Genomic DNA, 19,893 nt, shown 5'->3' with positions numbered 1-19,893 from the left:
GAGTTCATCCATGACCTGGACTGAAGTCAGTATTCTGCCATTTATCCACTATATGACCTAGGGTGGACTAGTTAACTTTTCTAAGCTTCAGTTACATCATTTATAAAATGGAAGAAAGAACAGAACCTACTTTACAGGGTTGTTGTAGAAATGTAAGGAATGCACTTAGCATAGTGCCCAGCCACAGAGTAAGCTTTCAAGAAATATAAGCTACTATGATTATTACTATTACTGTTGACATTATTATATGATCAAGAAAGTGCAAATCAACAGTGATGGGATGGATCATTCAAACAATGATATTTGGACATTTGCTCCCCTGGAATAAAATTTTAACAGTAACTATTTATTACTATGTCACTGTCAATAATCACTGTTCTCAGTGCTTTACATACACAAATGCATTTAACCACATTACTTCTAAGAGGTAGATACAATAATCACATCCCTTTTGCAAATGAGGAAACTAAGGCACAGAGCCACTGAGTAGCTTGCCCATGGCTGGCAAGTAGCAGTCAAATATTGAAGCCTGACAGTCAGGCTTCAGAATCCATCATGCTCTTAACACCTACACTCTGCTCCCCAAGATAGTGCCTTACCTTCTGCTATGATAAATCCCAAATGGATTACAGAGACAAATGTCAATAATGGCTTCATAAAAATGCTATAAATACATGGGTAAATGTTTAACTGTTCTCAAGGTGGACACCACCTTCCTAAACATAAATGAGGTAGAAAAAAATTAGAGAAAAAGAGCAATAGATATTACTACAAAATACGTTTTAAAACTTTACCTCAAAAACCTTGTAAGTAAAATTAAAACATAACAAAAGTTAATGGGAAAAACAGTTGTTAACAAAACAACAAATGATCAATACCATAATTATATAAAAATTCTGTTATGAATCAAAAAAAATTCTGTTATGAATCAAAAAAGTATAAGAAATTTCAAAGAGAATATAAATAAGCAAAGGCATGAACAGTCCATTCAGAAAAAAGAATACTAGTGGTCAATACACATGAAAAATATTTCTCTCTCTAGTAAATTATAGACATAAATGACTGAGGTTTAAAGGATAGAAGTATGTGAGCAGCAGGAAAATAATTTCATTTTCATATAGCTAAATATAAAAATCTATAAAACTATCATTAGAAAGTATAAGCAAAATAAAATATAAATGCTGCAAAAATTGAAAAATTTGTCTAGATCAAAATTATAATTTTTTGTGTTATACAGTGAGGTTAAGGTCAAGTGACAAACAAGCAGAAAATACTTGCACCATATATAATACACAATATCCAGACTATTAAAAAAAATCCTAAAGCCAGTAAGAAAATAATGTAACAGTCCCTTCAAAATGGGCAGAGACACAATCAGACATTTATTTCATAGAAGAAAGGATACAAACGTCTCTTAAATATTCCATTTACTTATTTTTTAAAGATTTTTAATTTTTTAATTTTTTTTAAGATTTTTATTTACTTATTTATTTGACAGAGGGAGAGTACAAGCAGAGGAAGAAGCAGGCTCCCCGCTGAGCAAGGAGCCCGATGCGGGATTCGATCCCAGGACCCTGGGATCATCTACCTGAGCCAAAGGCAGTGGCTTCATTGACTGAGCCACCCAGGTGCCCGAGATTTTTTATTTTTAAGTAATGTCTACACCCAACGTGGTGCTCAAACTCACAACCCCAAGAGCAAGAGTCACACACTCTCCCAAATGAGTCAGCCAGGCACCCCGTCTCTTAAATATTTTAAAGGCTGTATAACTTGTAATAAGTGAAATGTAAAACAAAGTAATATATTATTGTTTTCATCAAATTATCCAAAATTATATAAAATATAACTATCCGGTGCTGGAAATTCAGGTTCTCACATATAGAGTTGTAGGGTCTATAAACTGGTTCAGCTGTTTTAGGAAAAACTGGAAAAAAATAATCCTATCCTCAGGGGGATCATTAAATTAACAATGGCACATCTACACTGTGCAATATACAATAATACTATAATCGCTTCTCAGCCTTTTGGCTAAGATCAAGCGTACAATACCACTATATACCAGTAAGAGAAGTTTAGTTTTCTTCTCTGTGTATTTACATGGAAAAATCTCTAAGACATATCATTAAGTGGATAAAGTAAGTTCAAATATATTTGCTAAGCATCTACTATATAGCAGGTTCTAAGTATTACAGATCCAACAATGAACAAAAGAGACAAAAGTCCTTGCCTTTGTGGAGCTTTATAACTATAGTGTAAAATATGTACGATATTTGTGAACATTTTTTTTAAATCACAAACTCTGTGTGTGTGTGTGTTTGGGTGTGTATATGTGTATGTATATGTACTCTAAAATGATAAGAGAGGTTATATCTATGGAGGTGAGTGGGATGGGGTGAGAATCAAGGGTATATCTACTTGATCAGCATTAATTTTTTCACAGTGAAGATGTGTTCATATCTTTCTTGTGTAACAAATGAAAATTATGGCCTCAAAATCATATACTACATTGAAACTTTGTGCTAAATTAGCTATAGGGGCACCTCGGTAGCTTAGTCGGTTAAGCGTCCAACTCTTGATTTCAGCTCAGGTCATGATCCTGGGGTCCTGAGATCGAACCTCATGTTGGGCTCCACGCTCAGCAGGGAGTCGGCTTGAGATTCTCTCTCTCTCTCCCTTTGCCCCGCCCCTGCACATGCTCTTTCTCTCAAATAAATAAATAAATCTTAAATAAATTAGCTATATAGTGCACATAAGGGAAGGCTTGAACAATAACAACAACAAAAAAAACACTTGAGGAACAATTTCTGCCTTTTTTTTTCCAATTTTTTAAAAATTTTATTATGTTATGTTAGTCACCATATATTACATCATTAGTTTTTGATGTAGTGTTCCATGATTCATTGTTTGTGTATAACACCCAGTGCTCCATGCAGAACGTGCCCTCTCTAATACCCATCACCAGGCTAACCCATCCCCCCATGCCCCTCCCCTCTAGAACCCTCAGTTTGTTTCTCAGAGTCCATAGTCTCTCCTGGTTCGTCTCCCCCTCCGATTTCCCCCCCTTCATTTTTCCCTTCTTACTATCTTCTTTTTTTTAATATATAATGTATTATTTGTTTCAGAGGTACAGGTCTTGCCATTTGCAACGATGTGGATGGAACTGGAGGGTATTATGCTCAGCGAAATAAGTCAATCAGAGAAAGACATGTATCAGAATTTCTGCCTTTTTAGAGTAATAGCTCTATCCTGACAAACTACTTAAGAAGTCTCATGGCCGGGGTGCCTGGGTGGCTCAATCAGTTAAGCTTCTGCCTTCGGTTCAGGTCACAATTTCAGGGTCCTGGGATGGAGCCCCACATCGGGCTCCCTGCTCAGTGGGGAGCCTGCTTTTCCCTCTTCCCCCCTGCTTGTGCTCACTTGCTCTCTCGCTCTCTCTCTCAAATAAATAAATAAAATATATATTTTTTAATTTTTTAAAGAAGTCTCTGTGGCCAAGAGACCAGATGATGACCTAACTGGTGAGGAATGGGAATGTGAGCAACCTTACTGCAATGAAGCCTCAGTAGATGGGGGTGAGCCAAGCACTGGTACTCCCCAGGCCTGGAATCAGGAGCAGTAAGGGATGGACAGTGGCGGGGCAGGGCAGCCAGTGCGGGGCTATCACAAGCTTGGCTGAAGAAGAAAACCAGCCACTTCTGGTGTTGGCTGAAGTAGCAACCATTGTAGAACCCCTCTACCACTCAGGTGCCTATGTAGGAAAAGAAAAGTAGAAACTTCTCTGAGATGTGGAATGGAGATTAAAGGAGTAGAAATGAAAACGGTGAGAGCTACTCATTCAGATCCCAATGTCCATAAACATTGTAAATAGTCATAAACAGGAAGACACTAAGATGTCATTTATCTGTTAATTCAGGGGAACATTCAGATCCAAAATTAAAGTGGCTAATAAAATAATAGTGAGAGAAAACAAAATGTTTAAATGTTATAAAAACTCCAGAGAATTCAAATCAACAGGCATTTAACTTACTGGGAATCAAACACATCATGCTTTGTTAAAAAATAAAAGGGGGAGGGGCGGGGGTAGAGAAAAGCAGAGGACAAAAGAGACAGAGGGAGGAAAAAAGGGGACGCAGGGAAGGAAGGGGTGGGAGAGAGGAAGGAGAAGCACTTAGTTTGCTCAGGTGCCCTTTTCCTTGGAGAAACAAGACCAAGCCTCTACAGCCCCAAGAAAAGACCACAGCCGAAACGCGGGGCTAGATTCTGCCCACTGAACGCATTTTTCAAGGTAATTTTGAGTAGATAGGTTTTTCTCCTCACCAATTTTAAGCCCTAAACCTTCAATTAAGATGTAATTTGACTGTAAAAATAGAGTAAGGACATCTGTGTATTTTCTGGAAAAAATTATGAGGCATACATCAAATGCTATTCCAAATAAAAGTCTAGATTTTAAAAGATGCAGAACAAATTAGCAGATAATACATTTCACTAAGTGTGGCTTTCACAGATTCCATTCTCTATTTTATTAAAATAAAAATTATTGTATTTTATAAGCTATTGATTGGCCCCTCTGGAAGTATTTTCATTGAATTGAAGGAAAAGAGGAAACACATTCTAACAGCTATTACAGTTTTTCATTGTTAATCAGTGCTATGAAGTGAACATTAGTATTCCCCCAAAATATATATATTGAAACTGTAACCTCTGATGGGATGGTATTAGGAGGTGGGGCCTTTAGGAGGTAATTAGGGTTAGATGAGGTCATGAGGGTGGAGCCCCCAGGATGGTATTAACACCCTTATAAAAAGAGGAGGAGAGGGGCACCTGGCTGACTCAGTTGGTAGAGCATGTGACTCAATCTCAGGGCCATGAGTTCAAGCCCAACGTTGGGCAACGTTTTTATTTTAAAAAAAAAAGAGGAGGAGACACAGGATCTATCCATCTCCCTTCGTGTACCAAGGAAGGGCATGTGAGAACATAACCAGGAAGAGGGCCCTCACCAAGAACTCGACCACAACGGCACTTCGGCCTCCGAATTCTAGCCTCCAGAGTGTGAAAAATAAATGATTGCTGTTTAAGTCACCCAGTCTATGGTATTTTGTTACAGCAGCCCAAACAGACTACCACAATCAGATTAATTTATACAAACCTAAATTCACTCTATTCGGGATCAATCAGCTTTAGTTGAAGAACAAATTTAAGGAATAAATAAAACTAACGGTGGATAGATTTAAGTGATGTGACTTGCTATAATTGAGACTAAGATTCTTGATGCAATTTACAACCTGTTAGAAGCAGTGGTTAAACACTACAATGAAGAGAACAAAGACTAGAATCAAATTGCCTGGATTTGAATCCTGATGTGTCATTTAGAAACTGTAAGACTGGACACATTACTTGGCCTCTCCCTGCCTCAGCTTCCTTATCTGTAAAACGGAGATTAAAATGGAGATAATCAGAGCACCTACCTCCTGGGGTTGTTGGGAGGAGTTAATGAGTTAATGCCTGAAATACCTAAAACCAAACCTGAAACACTGTAACTAATCCATGTTAACTACCATGATTTCTACAGAACTGAGAGAAGTGGACAGTCATTCATTCCTTTACTTTTTTTACTAAATACAACTTTCGGGCTTGGTAGGTTTTGAAAGTGCAAATTCCCAAATCCTAAGATAGATTTATAGCTCCACGCCATATTTGTCTGTCTTTCTGTTTGTTGGTTTCCCTCTGCCCTCCCCTTTCCCCACTCCTGCCCTCTCTGGAGGGGTGGGGTAAGACTGGGGAGAAGATTAGCTGAGGCAGAACATGAACTGAGGAAAAGGGAGTTTGTGTATTATCACTTAAAAGTGTTCAATGTTTCCTTTTTTTCCCCTCATGATGAATCTTTGTATGCCTCAAACTTTTGAGAAAAATAAATTCTCAAGAAGCAATCCTAAAAAAAAAAAAAAAACCCAATTAATCAAAATGATATTTTAATGGCACCATGCAGGATAGAATAGCACTGTTTTATCTCAATAATACAAAGTTACTATGTTCTCAAAACAGAATAATAAAGAAAATAGCTTTTAAAGCTCCAATGGCCCAATTTATAAATTCTTAGTTTAATAAACTATTAAAGTACATCAGCATCCTGTATAGCTAAATCCCAGGTAAAGTCTTATTATAATAAGCCATAAAAAGAAAGAAAGAAAGAAAGAAAGAAAGAAAGAAAGAAAGAAAGAAAGAAAGAAAGAAAGAAAGAAGAAAAAGAAAAGAAAATCTGCAAGTGCCCAAAGTGCAGTGAGTTGAATACTGTCTCCCATAATTCGCATCCATCTGGAACCTCAGAATGTGACTTTATTTGGAAATAGGGTCTTTGCAGATGTAATTAGTTAAGGTGGGGTCATACTGAATTAGAGTGGGCTCCAGATCCAATGACTGGTGTCCCTAGAAGAGGAGGGGGACAGAAACAGACACAGGGGGTTAGAAGCCATGAGAAGGTGGAGGCGCAGAAGAGTCAGGCTGCCACAAGCCAAGGAGTGCCAGGAGCCGCTAGCAGCCAGGAAGAGGCAAGAAAGATTCTCTAGAACCTTCACGGGGTACATGACCCTAAAGACACTTTGATTTCAGACCTCAAACCTTCCAGAACTGTGAGAGAATACATTTCTCTTGTTTTCAGTCACTCAGTTTGTGGTACTTTATTACAGCAGCCCTAGAAAACTAATGCACCAAAGAAAATGGCAGTCTCAGAATTAGTTTATAAACTTAAAAATTTAAATATCAGACTAAGTGGCAACAAACAACACTGTGTTCTTCTGACAGGAAAGAAACACAGCTTGTAACAACAGATCTCATTTTACACATATGATACATGCTAAAACAGCTGTGATATATGCATGTACTGACATAACAAGTTATATTCCCACTGACTTGAACTGCTCAATTTTAGAAATGCTTCCTAAAATGCAATCTACTGTATCTAATAAAATTATACTTACATTTCTTTGCTGATAAGGGGCATCTATGTAATGTATAATTAATACAGATAAGCATCATACATTCTTAAAGGTATATATTCTATCTTGCCACAAATCTTTGATAATTTTTATTGAGTTTTTTTCTTCTAAAAAAACAACAAAGCACTAAAACGCCAGTATAACATTGACAGTTTTCATTAAAACTGGCCACCTTGAAAATCAATAGAGCAAAAAATTCAATTCTTCCTACAAATAATGTTTTTTAATGTACTTCCAATTAAAAGAACTTGATAAAGAAGTGCTAACTGGTTCTAAAAATTTATAATATCTATTTAAAAATACATTAAACTGCTTATTAGAATATTGGGGTGGCAGGTATTTTTCTTCTTCTATACTCAGAAAGCTGTCCTCAAAAATTAATCCATGAACCATTATGGATATACAGAATTCATTGTTGCTTTGTAGCAATCTTCCCACTTCCGAGAGAGGAGAAGGCTCAATTAGAAAATAAAAGCAATTATTTTACTATCTTTCTTGAACACTAACAGAGTAATACAAATATACAACAACAACAGTAATAATAACAAGCACTTTATACAGGGCTTACTATCAGCCAGGCCCTGTTGTAGGTACCTAACTTGTATTATCTCATTTAATACAAAAAGTTCATGAAGCAGTTACTGTTTTTATCACCTTACTTAGAACCTGAGAAACAGGAAGTTATATAATTTGCTCCTGGCCACAGAGTGGCTTCAGAGTTCCAGCTCTGAAGAACCACTGCACTATACTACCTCTCAACTGAATATGCCAATAGAAATGGTTTTTGTTTTTTGTTTTTTTTGTTTTTTGGGTTTTTTTTTGTTTTTTTTAAAGAAAGAGGAAGATGAAGGGGGAGAGAAAGAGGATGAACTGGAAAAAAATCATTAATCAGTAAATGAACCATAGGGTTTTAATAATGCGGTTATATTCCTTTAAGAAGACAATATACCTAAGAATCCTATTATCCAAATTAAATTGTGGTTAAGACAAACAATGCTCAACGAAGTACCTGTAGCCATCACCTCTGATACACATCCTCCAGTGTCTGTTCTTTCTTCTTCCAACAACAGCTCTGATTATTGTCAGAGGAGCCCAGCCCATCCCCCCCGTCTTAGCCCATGTGATCTGGCCTAAGCCAATCAGAACACTTCATTCTCTGGCCACAGTAATTGCCTCAGGAATGAGCTGAGAGCCAAGCTTGTTCAATCAGAGTGAACCTCGGGAGTTTTTCTGAAACCTCTGGGAGGAAGATTCATTTATTTCTGTTGAATTCAAAGTAGGAAATCCCCTAGGGGCTGATAGCTGTCATATCGCAGTCCTGTGGGGCCCAAGAGCAGAGCAAACAGCAAAGAAGCAGAAGCAAAAAACGGGAAAGGTTCATCCAGTTCATGGTTCGTGAAACCCGTTCATTCTGACACCGTTTGAACCATAGCTTAAATAGTACTTAACTTTATTTCCAAAATATTCAAACATGTAAACTAATTAATTCACTTTTTTCCAAGGTCGTGTAAGTTAAGCTTTTCTGAAATTTACACCTGGAAGAATCCTGATCTAGATATTAATACCGGGAAGTCAGGTGAGGGTGGGAGCTGAGTGGCGGTCCTGAAAGGTAGAATTAGCTGAACAGAGTGAGGAGGAGAGAGGGCTGGGCTGTAGGTTTTGCTGTAGCCTAGGAAGTTGGCAATCTTTCTTAACCAGTTATAAATTAGCTGAGCAAACTCTCACCTCTTTCAACATTGGTCTCAAACCATGTACTTACAGAGGTTGAATAGCCAGGGGACTTGGTAGGCATATTTCAGGATGTTGGGATGTGTTGACAACTCTTTGAGATCTGGAGGGGGTCCTACAGAAAAGAGACTAGCTTTCAAGAAGTAGGGAGGGACAAAAGAAAGATCTTTTCTGTTCCGATAAGAAAGGTCTTTTCTGCTTGCAGCCAACAATTCAAGAAGTTTGGGAATCCAGTTATCTGGAGACCTGTAAATTTGGGAAAGCTAAATTTCAGACTCCAATCTAAAGTTAGTGGTAGAAGGCACATTGGTGGAAAACAAACCAGACAAGCAGCCCAGGACTGGGAGATATTGTGATATTCAGGCTCCTGCAAGCACCTGCTCTTCTCCCTGCCTAAAGAAAAATTCTTCCTAATTGTACAATTCTTCCTAAGTACTTCCTAATTGGATGCAGTGTCTGGGCCAATGAGTTCAGCTGTGTCTTCCTGCCCTAGATTCTTATAACTAAAGGAATGGATTATCAGCCATGTAATCCTCCTGGCTTCAAAATATGCTAGACCTTGAATCCAGGAAATTTCATCCTCATTTCTCTTCAGCTGCCCACACCTTCTGAGGACAAACAATGTTCTACCAATATCTGTAGTTATCATTTGTCATTTCCCTCCCCTGGTGTCTGTTTCTTCTAATAAACTCTCTGACCTTCAGGTGGCATTCTCTTGCCCACCTTGAGATACAAAATCCCACTCACTGACTTCAACCTCCAACCCTACCACCTTTTCCCCTTCATCTGGCTATGTTAAGTCCTCTCTTATCTGAGGTTTCACTTTCTGTGGTTTTGGTTACCCACTGTCAACTACAGCCCAGAAGCAGATGATCCTCCTCTGACTTATCATCACAAGGTCAGTAGTAGCCCAATGCCACGCCAGAGTGCCTATGCTGTTCATCTCAATTCTTCTCATCACATAGGCATTTTATCATCCCACGTCAGCATGAGAAGGATGATTACAGTATAAGATATTCTGAGAGAGAGAGACCACATCCACACAACTTTTATTACACTATGTTGCTATAATTGTTCTAATTATTATTAATTATTGTTGTTAATCTCTTGCAGTGCCTAATTTATAAATTAAACTTTATCACAGGTATGTATGTATAGAAAAAAACATGTAGGGTTTGGTACTACCCACAATTTCAGGCTGGGGGTCTTGAAATGTATCCCCCACAGATAAAAGGGGAACTACTGTACACTTTGTCTCCAATTTCATTAAACTCCCCAGTGCTCTGTCTTGCTCATTTCCATTCAGTTTTCAGTCAACCCCATCTTTTTTCGTTTCTTTATCTGGGCACAAGTTCAGATTATATTTTTCTGTTTCCCCTGCAGTTAGGTGAGGCCAAATGACTGAGTTCTGGTCAATCAATGGAATGGGAATGCAAAACGTGTGACACTTCCAGGCTGGTCCTTAAAAACTTCCCTCACTCAGGCTTCTTTCTCTTTCCCATCTGCTAGAAGAATAAAGAGGGTTCTAAAGTCCATGAGACTGACCATGTAAAGCAGAGAAGTCCCCCATCCTTGCCACCAGCATCTCAATGACCTTCACTGGAATGACCTTCATTGAACTAAATTGTTATTATACTAAGCTACCGAAATTCTGGGATTGTTTGTTACTTGGTTGACCTGTCCTGACTAATGTCCTGACTAATACATCAGTCATGAGATTATACAATTCTTTATTTCAACCTCTCTTTTCAAAACTTTAACTCTTTTATTCTCTTGATTTTATTTGCTGCTTGCCTGGAAAAAAACCCAGCTCAGGATATCAATTCCATTGTCTGGTTTCTCAGCTTTATGCTACCTTTTAACTGTAAGGTACAAGAGTAATGCTACCTTCTACAGTAGAAGAGCAATTCACAAGACCAAAAGGACTGGTACAGCCTCAGGTGATCCCCAGTACTGCACAGAACCTTCTATCACTCCACCTATTTTGACAACTTCCCCAGTGTTTCTTGAACTCTAGGAAACATCTATTACTAATTGGCCATTCCCTCCTTGAAATTCTTCCCTTGGCTCTCATTGTACTACTCCCCAAGTTCTCCTACCTCTCTTTCACTTCATAGACTCCTTTTCAGTTCCTCATTCTACCCCAACTCTTATTTCTCCATTATCCTTTAAATCCCATATTTTCTTCCATACTTTTATCCATTGGAGGCAATTTCATCTACTCCCTTGACCTCAGCTACCATGTATACATTGACAGCTGTAAAACATATCTCCAGTCTAGACAAGTCTTGAACCTCAACCCTACTGAGGTCTCAATAGGCACAAAAAATGTAATGAAACGGAAATCACCACCTTCTCCCATCTCCCCTGAAATCTGCTTCTCCTTCCCCTGCATTCCCTTTGTCAGTGGATCCTCTAAGCCATAGCCTGGAAAGAGAACTCCCTCCTCCCAACTCCACAACTGTTTATAACTCTTCCCACCCTCTAAATGTATTTTGGATCTGTCCCTTCTACATACTTGTTGCTACCAACATTTGTATTTTACCTGAATTATTCAAAAACATCTTCACCCAATTTCCACATCTCTAGTTTTACTCCTCCAAATCATCCCATGTGACTGATACACAGATCTTTCCACCATGCAAGTCAAATGATATCCCTTCCCTATTGGGAATCCTTCAATGGCTCCCTACTACCTTTGGAATAAATAGTTCTTTGTCTCTTCTCAACTCTAGACACTTCTATACAACATCCCTCTGGACACTTTTACTCCTGTCTCCCACGGTGCCTCATATGCAACATATCTACCCTTCCTAACTCTGAATCCAAATCTGAGTTTCTCACTATATTTCTTTCTCCATGAAGAGCACCACTATCTCACCTGTGCCTAAATCATATATCTAAACAGCATTGCTGACAGTGCCCGGCCCTCTCCCCAACATCCAGTTCATCACAAATCCTCCTGAAAGTATCAGCTTCTCCTCAAATCCAGCACAAACATCCGAGCCCAGATCACCATAATCTCTTGTCTGCAATAGCCTCCTAACTCGTCTCCTTTTTCTAACCTTGCCCTCCCTTTAAAACCTTTCACATATAGGCAGAATGATCCTGCTAAAATGTTATGATTGTGCTTACAATGATACTCCATGGCTTTCCACATCACAAAAAAAAAAAAAAAAAAAAAAGCTTTAATGGAGCTTAGGTCCTGGTGAAGGAAGATGAAAAAGTAAATAAACAACATAAGAAGATAATAGATAATGTCAAGACACTAGGGGGGCGCCTGGGTGGTTCAGTTGGTTAAGCGATTGCCTTCGGCTCAGGTCATGATCCTGGAGTCCCGGGATCGAGTCCCGCATCGGGCTCCCTGCTCGGCAGGGAGTCTGCTTCTCCCTCTGACCCTCCTCCCTCTCATGCTCTGTTTCTCATTCTCTCTGTCTCAAATAAATAAATAAAATCTTAAAAAAAAAAAAAAAGACACTAGGGAGGGAAGGTGATTTTAGATCTGATGGCCAGGGCCAATCTATTCCAGAAGTGACATTTCAGGGAGACCTGAAGGATTAGAAGGAGCTAGCCTTGAAAAAGGAGGCAGACATCAATTTGCTTACTTACCATCATCCCCACTGGGCTGTGAGGTCCCCGAGGACAGAACCCATGATTTATTTATCATTCTGTTCTAAACATCTACCACAGTTTTTCATACTCTTAGGTTTTGAATACATATTTGATGCATGAAGGGATGAATGAAGGTTACGTTTAAATTACTGGGCAGTGCAACTTTCAACTAATCGTGTGCTCACATTTTTTTGTACAAATGTTGACATCCACTTGTGGAACTTTCAAGCTGACAAATTTCTAGGCAGCCAAAAATGAATGGGATTGTCTTTAAAGAGTTTTGCTTTCTTTAATTCCTTCTAAAATATTTCAGAGCACACTCCGTACAGCAGAATTTCTTACAACCAGGAGCCCTGAGGGAATAGCAAAATGGATGAACCACCTGTGGGATAGCACAGGGTATTTCAGCCCCACCAACCATAAAAGCCAGCATCAGTTAACAGACCAGGCTCCAAGGGCCCCCAGCTTTGAGATTCTTAATAGGCAAAAAACTTTTTATACAAATTCAAATCAACCTCAGACATTCAGATTCATAAAGAAAATGATTTCAAGTAATTATAGTTCATTTCTGCTAAGCAGCAAAAAAAATAAAAAAATAAAAGATTCTCTAAAATATACTGTATTGCATGTAATTACTGATTTGATCTTGGAATATAAGATATTCAGGTTCATAACCCCTTACTTGCAAAGTAAAAGGTTTTTTTTTTTAAAAAACAAACAAGTAGGGGCACCTGGGTGGCTCAGTCAGTTAAGTGCCAACTCTTGATTTCGGCTCAGGTCATGATCTCAGGGTCGCCCCTCCCCCACCTCTCTCTCTCCCTCTAAAAAATTTAAAACTAAATAAATAAAACAAATAAAACAAAAATTTAGCAGCAAAATCTAACCCGACATGAAAATGTTTATCTCTCATTTAATCTACTTAGTGTCACTGTTCATTTGTTTTACCGCAGAAACATGAAGTGTTTAATTAAAGGGTGCTGCCTCTGACTCCATAGGAATATTAAGTAATATAATATGATATATGCAATATATTTTTTTTCTAAAATCCAAAAAGTTCTGATATTAAAGGCACACCTGGCCCCAAGGGTTTGGAGTAGGGATCTGTGCTCTATTATGAGACTCACCCAATTCTATTATCTTGACTTTTAAGACTTCCATAATGTGTGGGCTTTGAAGTACTCAGGGGAAGTAAAGCCACGGAAACACAATTAGCATTATTTTAGCATTTGGAAGCAATATATAATTGAAAACTGTTCTGAATTTCCTTTCCATCTGATTTAAAATATGCACTTACGCCACTATACTATTGCTTTTCCAATAAGTATAAACTTCTATGAGCTACAGCTTCTGATCATGAGGAAAGTTTTATAGATAAATCCATTATACATCAAGCCTTAATCTGGACATTGCAATCTTCACAATAATTTGCCATAGCTTCTAATTTTCCCAAATGTTTCATTGTTCTCATTTTATAACTTTTGTAATTTTCTTATATTTTATATTTTTTCTCCCAAAAGTTTCAAGAACAGCACCTGCCTGCTGAGAGCAAGGTAAACACTGTTTGCAAGGCACACATCCAGTACCCAGCTGCAAACCTCATTATGAAATTATTTCTGATTTTTACAATCATCCTACAGATATATTTTCATCCTTCTCATCACATAACTGAGCAAACTCAGGTTCAATTTGTCCCAAGCCACATGGCTACTAAATGACAGAGCAGAATTTGAACCCAGGAATGTCCAGTTCCAAAGATTGTTTCTTCCAAAACATCATGAGGCAAATAACTGGCCCATGCTCCAATCTCATTCTCAACTTGAGCACAATTGGAAGAAAGACTTTAAAGCTGCTTCATTTGTGGTAGAAATTAGAGTGTAATGTTTTTTGGGTTTTTTTAATGCCTATGCCAGTAATTTGACAGTATCTTTATACTTCCATAAAGTGAAGATATAGTATCTGGTTTTAAAAGATTCAACTTTAAAGCCATGTAAGATAGCAATTGATGTAATTTGGATTTTATTTTTTTTAAATAAATACAAATAATTGTAATTGAGTAGGCTTATCAACAAATACATCAAAATCAGATGTTTAATATTCACCCACCTTTTAGAAGCACGAACTACATTTATTGGAAATATTATCATACAAGTTGTAGAGAAAGGCTTACACCTTGTAACAACATAGCATAAAGGGACAGAGATGAAGATCATTAATGATTTTAATTATTTTAAGGCCCATTAAAATTAGAGAAATATCAAAGCACCCACAGTGTTAAGGGTTTATTATTACAGCATTTTAGAGTTTACTAGTTCATACCTTTCAATCACAGCAAGTTATTAGCAGTGAAGGGATGAACCCTCTTAAGAGGATTTTTATTTCAATGATACAGTGTTACGGACAAGACAACCTAAGTTTAAAAAAATTAGTAGCAAGCGCTAGTTGAGTTAATCAGTTAAAGACAAACTGTGCCCTTGGGAAGCTAAATGAAAAAGCAACAGTAAAGCTTACAGAACTTAGCTCGTACAATTTGCCTTGAAGGCGGAAGATTGGTTCCCTGAAATAGCAAAGAATTATATGCTTTAGTTCAGAAAAAAGTTTTTAAAATAAAGTCTGTTATTACCTCTTCTCCTTTCAAAACAATGGAAAAATTTCTAGAGCAGAGGTTTCAATTTGTTCAATAATTGTACCTCTGAATTTAAAAAAAAAACTATAAAATCATCATTGTTTTGACTTGAAAAGAAATAACAATGCAAATATTCATTATCACATAAAACATAAAAGAAACAGCAAACTGTCAGAGTTAATGCAATCTCTGCAGAGCGCTATTAGTCAGAGACAGCCGGTCAGCCCAAAACACAAAAACTCAAAAGATCAGATCTTCTTAGGAATTAACATCTTCGTTAACCAACAGGAATTTGGTGTGGCAGAGAGTAAATCCAACAACTGCCTTCTTTATGAGCTGTCCCTTCACTGTTACCAAGCTGTGCAAATGTGTGAACTAGTCAGCAGCACCAAAAGCTCATGCAACTACTCACCATATTTTAACCTTGAACTGACTCATAGATTCCATGTTAAATCAAATTTAGGGGTAACATAAGCAAGCGAAGTAGGACACAAGGAGTCAATTTTGAAAAGCAGAGCAAATAGCAGAAAAGTTATTTAAAATAAATCAATAAAGTTAAATGCATAAAATAGCAAAAAAAAAAAAAATGCAACGCACTCCAAAAACCTTACAAGCAAAAACAAAACAAAAAGCTGCATTTTCAGCAAAATTTGCACATGATTAATTTGCATTAAAAAATAATCAATCAAGCGACTGAGTTCAAATTCTTTGGGGCATGCATGCAACTGATTATTTTTAAAATGCCTACCTGATTTCCAACTGTGTTTTTCTTGTGAACCTGACTGCTCCTCTGCTGAGCACTGAGAAAAGCAAAGGAGACCAGCACTGAAGAAACACATAATACTTTTTTTTGGAACAAGTAACACATATTAAAATATATACAGGCTTTCAAATGTATCAACAACTGAGGCAGAGCAAATTCCAAAAATCCAGGCCAGTTTAATTCTGGAAGCAAAACCAACTCAGGGGAATTAGTACCAATTAACCATCCCAAACCAAAAACATAACATCACGGTGTAGAAAGCTGTATTGCTACATTAATCACGTGAGTCCATGCAAGTATTTGTGATGTCCTAATAGATATACAGAATAGTTGCACTGAAAATTAACAGTTAACATTTACTGAGTATATGTTTTAAGAAGTATTTTACAGGTATTGGTGATTTTGATTTATATTTTTATTTTAACTCCATGAGGTAGTTACTATTATTCCTCTCATTTTACAGGCAGATAGAATGAGTCACAGAGAAACAAAGTGGCTTTCTCAAAGTTACTCAGCTAATAAGTGGTGGTACCAAGTAGTCTGATTCCAGATCCCAAACTCTTTGTGATATTACCCAATATCATTGTTTTGAATTCTACTACATTCTGACAACTCCTAGAATGATCTCCAGCTTGGACCCATTTCCCCAATTCCAGACTCAAATGTTTTTGACAACTCACCCTCTCCAGTTGGAAGTCTAATGGGCATCTCAAACTTAATATGTCAAAACTGAACTTGTGATGTCCTCCCTAAAACCTACTCCACCACAGTTTTCCCCTCTTCAATTAGTGGCAATTCCATATTTCCAAGTGCTTAAGCCAAAATCCTTGATTCCTCCCTCTCTCTCACAGACTCCATATCCAGTCATGAGCAAATGCTATTGACTTTAAGATGTATTTAAAACTCGGGGCACCTGGGTGGTTCAGTCAGTTAAGTGTCCGACTCTTGGTTTCAGCTCAGGTCATGATCTCAGGGTGGTGAGATCGAGCCCCACACCCGGCTCCGTGCTCAGGGAGGAGTTCGCTGGAGATTCTCTCTCTCTCTCCCCCCTCTCTACCACTCTGCCCCCTCCACCGCTCATGCACCCATTCTGTCTCTCTCTCTCATAAATAAATCTTTAAAATAAAATAAAATGTATTTAAAATTCAACATCTTGGGTTGCCTGGCTGGCTCAGTCGGTGGAGCATGCAACTCTTGATCTCAGGACTGTAGGTTCAAGCTGCATGTTGGTTGTAGAAATTATTTAAAGATAAAATCTTTTTTAAAAAATACATTAATTAATTTAATCAAATAAAATCCAACATCTTTTTACCACCCTTCATGGCTACCACATTTGTCCCAGCCATGGTTATCTCTTATTTGTATTGTTATCACTTACTCTGGTCTCTGCTTCCACACTTGTCCCCCTAATATCAATTCTCAACACAGAGGCCAAAGTGATCCTTTTAAAAAGGGGATCCTTGCCATACTTCTGCTCAAAACGTTCTATACTACTATGCAATACCATTCTATTCAGGATAAAAGTCCTTACAATGGTCCACAGGCCCTACTCAACTGACCCCCAACCTCTGCCTCTTTGAGTCATCTACTCTCCCCACCTTGTTCACTGGAGAGGTCCAGCCACAATGACTCCTTTCTTTTTTTCGAACCTACTAAGCACAATCCCACCTCAAAGCCGTTATGCTGCTACCTGTTCCCTCTGCCTAGAATACTCACACACCATACAGCTGCATGGCTCTTGACATCACCTTCTTCAAGTCTTTGTTTAAATTTATCTTTTCAGTGAGACCTACCATGATGACCCTATTCAAAATTACATCCCTCCCCTTCTCCAGCACTCTCATCCTCTTTATACCGTTCTGTTTTCCTCTATGGCACTTTACATCTTCAAACATACTATATAGTTTACTGATTTTTGTGTCTATCTATTTTCTGTCTTCTTCCATTAGAACATAAGCTCCTTGTGAGCAGAGGTTTTTGTCTGTTCCTTGTCCCCAGTGCCTAGAAACTGCTCGGCACATAGTTGGCTTCAATGAGTATCTGTTGAATGAAAAGTCCAATGAGATTGATATCGTTATAACACGAGCACAGAGGGATTAAGAGTCAGATTTGACCTCAACGATTTAACTCTGGAGTCCAGATATTTATGTGCTATGTTACTCTATCTCTCAAAAGAATGAAGGCTTTCTTTCAGTGAATTCATGAGTAAACACCTATTGATACAAGAAAATAAAAGTCACTGTGGCAATTCTGAAAAGCAATCCTGAACCCTCTCACTAGTTGTTTAAGAGTTTATAGAAGCGGGGCACCTGGGTGGCTCAGTCACTAAGTGTCTGCCTTCGGCTCAGGTTATGATCCCAGGGTCCTGGGATCGAGCCCCGCATCGGGCTCCCTGCTCAGCGGGAAGCCTGCTTCTCCTTCTCCCACTCCCCCTGCTTGTGTTCCCTCTCTCGCTGTGTCTCTCTCTGTCAAATAAAATCTTAAAAAAATAAATAAATAAAAATAAACTTTAAAAAAGTTTATAGAAGCTGTTTTAGAAATTGATGAAATAGTCTAAAATAGAGAAAACGTAAAGTCATCAATCAACCATTTAAAGTGATGGGATCTTGTGGTTCAGTAGCGCATCACAAATCACACATTTAGAACAGCTGTTCAAATTAGCAATCTTTTATAATCTTCCGTGATGTATTTAACTTGCTTCTCTTCATTCAATCTCAGGAAGAAACAAACACTACATTCAAATGAGGTTGGGGAAGGCATGAGTGGTAAAAGGGCACACAGTATTTGATTACTAAAGATATTTTGTGTATATTTTTTTTTGTTTTTCCATTTGCTAATTTCAGGGTTTGAGCTTCTTCTTTCCTCATTGTTTTTTGTTATTTTTCTAGTTTTTAGTTAAATGCTCGCTTCAGTAACCACTATGAAATTCATCTCTCTCCAACCATTTCTCTACATAATCCAAATCTACTTTATTAAGGTTTTTGTGGTGAGGTTGTAAATGAGATAAATTTTGCGTCAGGCTATGGTCAGGGGTCTGATGCACCCACACTGCCCTCTGGCTGCCCACCATGCCCTGAACCATGGAGTGTGTCTAAAGTGTTTCTCTTCTGGGGCGTCAGATCTTGGCCATCCTTTCTTTCTCCAGGCCTGCAGGATCCCCCTCTTCAGGGAAGAACTGGGACCAGATACAATTATACTATGATCATGCCACCTTCATGGCTATGGTCATCCTTTCCAAACCATAATTTTATTAGGGTTTTCTTCAGGGGAAATGTTTTAAAATAAAGCATTTACTAGTAGTGATAATTTTAAACTATGATAGATCCACAGGTGTTTAAAGCAGGCAAACTACTGGGGACCCTTGAATTATGTGTATAACCCTTAAAATCACATAAGAGAAAAATAGCAGAACAAAAAGCGAAAGAGATTGTTGATGACTCCCTGTGCTACCTTAAGCAAAGAACATGGCCCATACAGACCTCAGTGCCTTATCTATAAAGTGTGAATGAGTATGTGTGTGTGTCTGTGTGTGTGTGTCTGTGTGTGTAGACAGAGAGACAGAGACAAGGGGTGGGGAACTACCCTAGCTGTTTCTTAGGTTCCTCTTAGATCCAAGATTCCTTGAGAGGCAAAGTTATTCCCAGAAGCTTATGACCTATACTACATAAAGAGACTTTCCACTGACAGAATCCTTATCTACTAAATAATCATATTTAGGATCTACCATATTCTAAGAATATGCAGGAGGAAAAAGATTTATTTTGTAATCCCATATCAAGTATTAGTGTTAAAACAAACACTATGGGGTGCCTGGATGGCACAGTCGGTTGAATGTCTGACTCTGGTTTCGGCTCAGGTCATGGTCTCAGGGTTGTGAAATCAAGCCCTGTTCTGGGCTCTGTGCTCAGCACAGAGTCTGCTTCAGATTCTCTCTCTCCCTCTCCCTCTGCCCTTCCGCTCATGTACTCTCTCTCTCAAATAAATAATAAATCTTTTTAAAAAACCCAAATACTAGAGTGTTCAACATCGCTCAGCATCAGGGAAATCCAAATCAAAACCTCAATGAGATACCACCTCACACCAGTCAGAATGGTTAAAATTAACAAGTCAGGAAAGGACAGATGTTGGTGGGGAGGCGGAGAAAGGGGAACCCTCCTACACTGTTGGTGGGAATG

At 38.2% G+C, this 19,893-nt stretch overlaps 1 protein-coding gene across 1 annotated transcript in view; it reads right to left on the bottom strand.

Moving 5' to 3' along the window:
- The window catches only part of DNM3 (dynamin 3), a 533,769-nt gene that overhangs the window by 277,135 nt on the left and 236,741 nt on the right, over positions 1–19,893 (bottom strand). The window contains exons 11-12 of the mRNA XM_081823185.1: positions 15,704–15,755; positions 14,857–14,886 (exon numbers count right to left, since the gene is read on the bottom strand). Coding sequence (XP_081679311.1) covers positions 14,857–14,886; positions 15,704–15,755 — 82 coding nt within the window. The remainder of the gene's footprint in view (positions 1–14,856; positions 14,887–15,703; positions 15,756–19,893) is intronic.

The sequence above is a fragment of the Leptonychotes weddellii genome, chromosome 6, assembly GCF_054177405.1.
Source record: "Leptonychotes weddellii isolate Sample4059 chromosome 6, ASM5417740v2, whole genome shotgun sequence".
Classification (NCBI taxonomy): Eukaryota; Metazoa; Chordata; class Mammalia; order Carnivora; family Phocidae; genus Leptonychotes; species Leptonychotes weddellii.
This window is presented reverse-complemented; position numbering and strand designations above follow the sequence as displayed.